Source organism: Alexandromys fortis, unplaced genomic scaffold (genome assembly GCF_014885135.2).
Source record: "Alexandromys fortis isolate MF-2015 unplaced genomic scaffold, M_Fortis_MF-2015_v1.1 scaffold_66, whole genome shotgun sequence".
Taxonomy (NCBI): domain Eukaryota; kingdom Metazoa; phylum Chordata; class Mammalia; order Rodentia; family Cricetidae; genus Alexandromys; species Alexandromys fortis.
Genome location: NW_026067950.1, coordinates 855,967 through 863,840, shown reverse-complemented (window position 1 = coordinate 863,840; position 7,874 = coordinate 855,967). Strand labels below are relative to the sequence as shown.

At 38.2% G+C, this 7,874-nt stretch overlaps 1 protein-coding gene across 2 annotated transcripts in view; it reads right to left on the bottom strand.

Annotated features, from left to right (window-relative positions):
• Nalcn (sodium leak channel, non-selective) overlaps nt 1-7,874 on the bottom strand; it is a 259,437-nt gene that overhangs the window by 136,679 nt on the left and 114,884 nt on the right. For both annotated transcript variants that reach the window (XM_050150391.1, XM_050150392.1), the window contains exons 12-13: nt 7,596-7,763; nt 4,131-4,322 (exon numbers count right to left, since the gene is read on the bottom strand). In XM_050150391.1, the coding sequence (XP_050006348.1) occupies nt 4,131-4,322; nt 7,596-7,763 (360 nt within the window). The remainder of the gene's footprint in view (nt 1-4,130; nt 4,323-7,595; nt 7,764-7,874) is intronic.

The following is a 7,874-nucleotide window of genomic DNA, read 5'->3' as shown; positions in this document are numbered from 1 at the left end:
AGTCTCTCACACACGAATATGTAATTAAAAAAAAAAGAAGAATGTTAACGATAAAAAAATCAGGGGGATTTGATTGGGGGAGGGGGAGGGAAAGGGGAGGCGGCGGTGGGGAAGAGACAGAAATTTTTAATAAATAAATAAATTAATTAAAAAAAAGAGAAAGCCAAGAGGACAGAGAAGTGAACTTAGGATGTGAAGAACTTGCTGTGCCTTAGGGTTCCCAGTACTCATATAAACACTGGGTGAGGCCACACTTCTCTAACCCCAGAGATTGGAGGGAAGGAGAGACACTTATCACAGGGTTTGCTGGCCAGCCAGTGTTGTCAAAACTTCAGATTCCAGGTTCAGTGAGAAACCCTGTCTTAAAAATGTATAGAGTGTTAGAGGAAGACACCCAGCATAATCTGGCATCCGAATGCATACACACGGCAACTGTGCCATCATACACATTTGCACACACCAAATACACAAATGCTTGAACATACAGTTGCCCATTTTACCAAATTACAGCACTTGAGATCAGGAAGTTGAGAGAGTGGCTCCCTGTGGCTGACTGACCTAGTCAATTTAATGAGTTCTAGGTCTGTTAAAAAGTAAGTTGGATTGTCTCTGAGGAATGATTCTCAAACTTGTCATCTCATCTCCACATGACTGCTTACATATACGCACTGCACCTGTATGAACACACACCTACATGCACATACACATGAGGGAGAGAGAGAGGGAGGAAGAGAGAGAGACAACTTCTGTGTGTTTCTGATGCTTTATCATCAACCAATAACCATGATTTGTCTGAATGAGAATGATCATGACTTCCTCCTGTAGTTGTAGTGCTTTGATTGCTTCTTGTAAAATTTATTTGTGTTTTCATGGACTTAACTTTTGACCATGCTCACGTGCAGGGATATATTCCACCCCTCTCTTGATATTACATTTCATGATGTCTTCATTGTCATTAGCTCTGTGACTGAGAAGGAGCAGAGAAAGTCACCTGCTTTCCTTGGGATAGTGGAGTGATCAGGACGTGTGAACATGTCTTGAAAATAGAGCTAAGCTGAAGGGGCAGGTCAGGGAAAGGTTTAGAAAGCAGCCTAGTCTTTAACACAGTCACAACAGCACCAGCAATCAAACACACCACATAAGGTGTATTATGACCTCTTAAAAGAGTGTCTAAGCCCAAGTGTATTGTTTTTGCGTATTTTTCAATATGTGTAATGGAGAAAAAAACAGCACTTTTACTCATATTTTGGTTATGAAAAAAAACCTTAGGGAATAATTTTCCCAGCACCACACAGCTAAAAGTACAGTGCACCAGAGGTAAAATTGAAACACACGACAGAAAGGCAAGTTCCTGAATTATCATGTGGGTACACAGCCCAACTCATATACCCCGAGCCCAAACACTGCTGAAAATCCCCAATGCATGTTCTTCAAAACAGTTAATTTATTGGCAAAATATGGTCTGACATGAGACTTATGTAATGTCTTTACTTGTTTGTCTAAATGTGCTTTAGAAATACGAATGCACTGGTTACAAGGTGCCCCTTCAGATGACCAGTATGGTGACATTACCCTTCTAACAGCTGAAACTTTTGCACTCAAAATATGTCTCATTAAAAAAGCTTTTGGGGAAAGGATATAAATATTGAGGAAACTGTAAAAGATGAATGTATGAAATTAAAATAAGGTGGTTTGTAAAGGACAGAGCTATCTTTTGTTCTTCTTTTCCTGTGTAGAATTCCTTGTGCCTAGAAAAGCAGCTGACACAATGGCCTTCAACAGTGTTCCGAATTAGATTCGAGGGACATATGGTCTAAGACAGTATCAGTTCCAGCGGTGTGGAGTGGAAGACAGACATGCATTCATGAAGAGCTACAGGAAGAGAAGAGGGGCTTTCCTTGTTTACATTTCTCAACCACATGAAGCAGAGCTGACCCATCTGTGGAGAAACCTATGTGCATTCATCAGAATGCATCACAGGCCAACTCCTATCCCTGCCGATGTTAGTATGCATCTGGGCCATTCAGTTGCATTGGTATGCATCTAGGACTTACATCGCAATCACAGATTCAGTCCCACTCCGCTGGGAAGCCATGCTCAAGGGCACAGCTGTTCTTCTTGGCTCAGGTGCCTTTGCTAGAGGTGTCTTTGCCAGGGGCCCCACTAGAGTACTCTTTATTCTAGATCTGTGCCTGGATCGTCACTCTTTCTGACAACCATCTCCTGGCTTATGAAAGACACGACCTTTTGTGTCATGACTTCTCAGAAGAAAAGGATCCATACACCGTGTACTGCCTCACATACTCACATGTCCTTACCTCACGTTATTCTTCAGGAGCAAGAGTTATGGGGATGAGGGCTACTTCTGACTGACGAGTGCTTCTGCCTGAACAGCACAGTGAGTGAATAGCTTGCCTGTGAGTTTCATTGGTTCCTTGTCTCGTTGACAACCTTGTCTCCTGGGTCTCAGTACTTGTTTCAGACCAACTTTTGTGCTCATATCCTGGATCTTGCCTTCTTCCTCACTATGATCCCATTGCTCTTGTCTTATTTATGGCATGTTTTAAACCCCACCCTTCCATACACCCCTCATTCTGATGTCTTCTCTCACCACTGGCTATTGTGATGGCTGGGCTTTATCAACTTGACACAAACCTAGACATATCTGGGACTCTATAAAATTGGCCTGTAGGCAAGTCTTTGGATGTATTTTCTGTAATAGTGACTGAAATCGGAGGATTCTGCTCACATGTGAGCAGTGCTACCCCTGGGCTGGTGGCTCTGAGTACTATAAGAACAGATTGAGCAAGCCATGGGGAGTAAGCTAGTATGAAGCATTCTTTTATGGATTTTGTTTTAGTTCCTGCCTTGAATCCCTTCCTTGGCATCCCTCAATGAGCTGTGAACTGGAATATGGAAGCTCTTTCTTCCCTGAGTTGCTTTTGTGTATGGTGTTTAATAAAGCAATAGAAACCCTGACCAATACAATTATCAACTACTCTTTCTCTTTACTCTGAAAACACACTCACATTAGACCTTTTGTACCTGTGACTACATCACCTGCTCACTTGGGATCATCTGATCCAATTATCCTTTTTGGACTTTTCCATCCTGGTCATGGGTCTCCCTCTGGGGTTAGGGAGTGTTTTGTGCCTGCATAGCTGTGTGTTTATTTGCTGGTTCCTCCCCTCAACTGAGAGGTTTGAAGGATCTAAAGTATAGTTCTGTATAATATCCTTGGTATAATTAGCATTTACTGATTTGTTATAAGTATGCAACAAATGGATGTATAAATAAAAATATGTATCATAAAAGGATAAATTCTAACACTGATAGCTAAGTAACAAATTTTAAACAAAAATTATTTAAAATCTATCTTATTAACACCTCCATTAAAAGTATAAAACTTTCTACTACCAAAGCTTAATATAAAAGAACATGTTTTATCCTGTTTTACTCCATGATTCTTTGTCCCACAAACATCGGTCTTATTATTTCTATTTTTGGTGAAAACAAAATGTTTTGTCTCAGTCACTGTACTGTTATGTTTATTGGTCTACATGGGTCCTCTTAGTCAGGGACTAAATCCTAAGTCCTGTTTATACAGTTATTTATTGTTACTTTTTCCTTACCCCTTGTGAATTTTAACACAAATGCAGAAGTCTAATCATCTAGTAAAGTCATCTCAAATTTGAAGTCTCTGAATTACATAGACAATCCCAAGTTTGTTTTTAGATTAGATGCAGCATAAAAAGAGGAACTATAAAATAAGTCTAAAATAGGTTACATCTCACAAAAATGGATTCTTTAGTTAAAATTTCTGATACATTGTAAATCAGTCACAAATGACCATTGCTCCCATTTTCTCTTTTTGATGTTTTGTGGCATCCAAAATGTTATTTCCAAAATTTTAAAACTGATGTATGTTCTGATGATGCTGAAAACGTATTCAAGTAACTTTACCCTGAAAAAGAGACTAATCAAAATACTAAAATTTAATGATCTCAAATTACCAAAGATATGAAAATAGTTTTGAACCATGACTAAATAAAATTCCTTTGGTGTTAATTATCATTGCTAAAATAAGAACAATGGGTTAAACTGGCCATTGAAAATGTGGAGACTCTCACCCTTGGAAACGTGGTGAATCTGTCCAGTTCTTCAACAAAGCAGAACATCTGCAGGCTAATGGCTGACATGACAATCAACAGGCTGGCAGTGAACACCACCAAGCTTCCAAGCTTCTTCCCAGGACCAAATATCTTGTATACAAAGTCTTCCAATGCAGGTGAAATCTTAATAAGCCGAACTACCCGAAGAACCTAGTCATGGAGAAAAAGGCATACATGCCAGAAAAAGAATATTAAAGAAATCCATACTAAAATATCAATTTTCATGGTACTGTGTAAAAATGTCATAATTTTTCATTTCATCTAGAGACTAAAAATAATAATAATTTAAGGTAACTAAGACATCTTCAGCATGTAGTGAGAACACAATAAATCTCAAATCAGGAATTAAGGGCAAACATTGGCAACTGTTTGAACACACGATATGATCTTTCAAAATGGCATTAACTAGTACACATTGTTGACATGAAACTAATATTTTTCCAGTTCTTAATACCAAAGAAAACATTTCACTCAGCATTAGTTTATTTAATATCTCCTGCAATAAGCCTTCGTAGGTAGGTATTACACAGGTTCAGACTCCTACTCTAACATCTGCTTCTCCTTCTTCCTTTAAATAGATTCTACTGAGTTTTAGCCAAGTGATTCCCCAGGGCAACAGACTCTACTTTCTACCCTTTGCTTCTGCACTCTGTAGCTGAGTGTTTCTAACAGTCTAGGTTCAAGCTTACCAAAAAAACAAGAGGCTTGTGCAACTATAGGCATGGTGAATCAAACATGCCCTAGATATATTTATTATATTTATTTTCTCTTTCTCTGCCCTAAAAATGGAAACAGGTGGAATGGTACCTATAATACAAACAGAAAGCAGATGAAGCTCTGAGGGGAATATAATTAAGAAATATAAATTGAGGGCTTGAAATATGGCTCCATAGTTAAGAGTATTGGCTGCTCCTGTGAAGAAATGGACCCAGTTCCCAGAACCAACATCAAATTGCTATGACCACCTATTACTCCTGTTCTAGAGTATCTGACACTGTCTCTTGGCCTCCACAGGCACCAGGCATACATGTAGCACACATACATACATGCAGTCAAAATACTCATGTAATAAAAAAAATCTTTTTAAAAAGTATATATTGGCATGTAACAAAAAGCTGAAATAAAAATGACATTTTCCACTAAGCGTAAGGTGTCATCATTTTTTCAAATACCTCCAAGGAATAAATAAAAATGTTGCTAATTAATATGTGACAGGCCATAGATCTTAAGAGGTATCCCAAGTTTAGAAACACTAAATTCATAAACTGTATTATTAGCAGAAACAAGACATCATACATAGAAGGGCAGTTCTGAATGACTCAGCATCTATAGGACGCAGGGTTGTCTGGAAGAAATGGATATCTTATTTGGAATATTTTAAAAATGAGATCTTAATATTTTAAACATGTAAAATAGCTTGTTGTTTTTTGCTTTTCTAGTGTACTATCTTCTTATGCTCCCTGGCTTTTCTTTGTTAAATCATTTCTGATGTATGCTTAATCCATGAAGCTTAGGCAGAGGCTCACAGCTTTCATGCCACAGACCTGGCAAGATTATTTAGTGACCTGAGCTATCCTCAGGAATTTTGTAAGCACCATGAAAGGCTCAAGCTTCTTGGAAACCATCTTTGTGTGGAATAAGTCTACTTAAGAAATAAGTCAGTACAAAGTAAAGTAAAGAAGTAGGTAGAGTCCCCATGAAACCACACAATCATCAGTCTCTGAATTCTACCATCTATGAAGCCTTATCTACTTCTCTAGATTTTTATATAACAGGAAACACTGGTGGTGAACCTTATTGCCCCTACTATGAGAATGGATGGTGAACCTTATTGCCCCTACTGTGAGAATGGATGGTGAACCTTATTGCCCCTACTGTGAGAATGGATGGTGAACCTTATTGCCCCTACTGTGAGAATGGATATACATTGTGCAGTATGTCAAATAAATGAACTGCATACATGACCGAATAAGTTGTGGGGATGTTTTGTGGTCTAGCTGTTAGTTGTTTTTATGTAATTCTTGACACATTCCCAGCATGCCATTCAATTTTATCATCAGTTTTATTTTTTATCTCTGGAAGGCTGGGATCACATGCCTGGCTGATATTCTTCTTAACTTGATTAATAGGTTTATTCAAGATACTTCGTTGTTTTCACTCTCAGGCTTATCATCTATAATTATGTCCCTTAACATGGACATAATCAAAATGTCCATGCCAATTGTTCATATCCAGACAACTATATCCAAGAACAACCAATGATGGGAGTGTTCAGTGTACTAGTCAATGGTCTCTTGTTATGACTAAAGCTTCTCTGAACAAAACATTTAGAGAGATAAAAGATTTATTTTGGCTCACAGTTTAAGAGGTTTTACTCCATCATGGTGATTTAATCCATCTGCATGCCTAGACTATGTGATGCTACCACCTAGATGGCATTTTAGCTGTATCTTCTTTGGTAACATTCTCACAGACACACAGGCATATGCAGAGTGTGCCTTAACATACACTACTTGGATCTCAGTCTAATCAAGATAATGGTCAAGATTAGCTATTACATTTGATATGCATGTTTATTCACAGAGATTTCAAGATACATTAAAAATTCTGTAACAAACTACTTCACTAATGGTTCCTAAAGATCAAGACAGAACCCTAGAAGTAATGAGGCATTTGTGTCCAAGGACAATAATGGAAAAGCCAGAGCCAGCAAAGCACCTTGTCATCTTAATAGGCTCTGGTTCATAAAAGGCCAGTTGTTGGTCTGGGTTTGTAGGGTACTTGTCTTTAATTTTTGCAGACTATGGTTTCATGTCCTTTTCTGCAATTCTGTGTTATAAGTTGTATTATAAAAGCGGGTCACTCACCCTTTCTGGTAGGTATGGTCTGTGCCTCAGTGGCAGAAGTCTACTGGAAGTTCCTCTAAAAGTTTCTGCCATCTTACTTGGTTTAGAAATTGCTAACTATAACTAGATATATTATAAACATATGTATGCAAGTGTGTATACCTGTAGACACTAGTTGGGAACATGTCAGTTTGAGGAGATTTTTTGAGATGGCATAGGAGTAGCGAGGCATCTGGGCATTGGCTGTGGAGGAAGTTCAGCTGGGTGCATTCTCTGCCTCTCTGAGCTAGCAGTCTTTCATCCCAGCATCTAGCTCCAGAGTTTTTATGGATAAAATCAAACGATTAAGATTTTGTTAACCACAAAGCAGTTTTGTTAAAGATTTGTATATATTACTGTGAATTCTAAGGAATTTAAATCAATGTTTATAATTTGCTATGGTACTATTTCTAATAATTAAGATGCCATTGAAATCCCCCAATGTCATATTATGATGGACATATGTATTAGGTGATTTATATACTTGTAATGGTAAATGATTTGCACTTTCCTGGGAAATGGGCATTAGTTGTCTTACCTGGAAGTATGTGAACTGAGAGTGATAAAGATCTGGATACACATGGAGGGTGGTCCCAATAACAAGCAGGAGTTCAAACTTGTGGAGAGATGAGCTGATGTAGCCAGTAAATCCCAGGCACCATATCTTTAGAAGTGCTTCCAGGTCAAAAAGGACTGTGAAAGCCACCTAGAGGAACAAGGAGACACCATGATTGGCATTTAAGACTGTACATTCCCAATTTCCTCATATATTTATGAAAAATGAGTTCCGGCCACTGTATATAAACTAAAAAGCCTC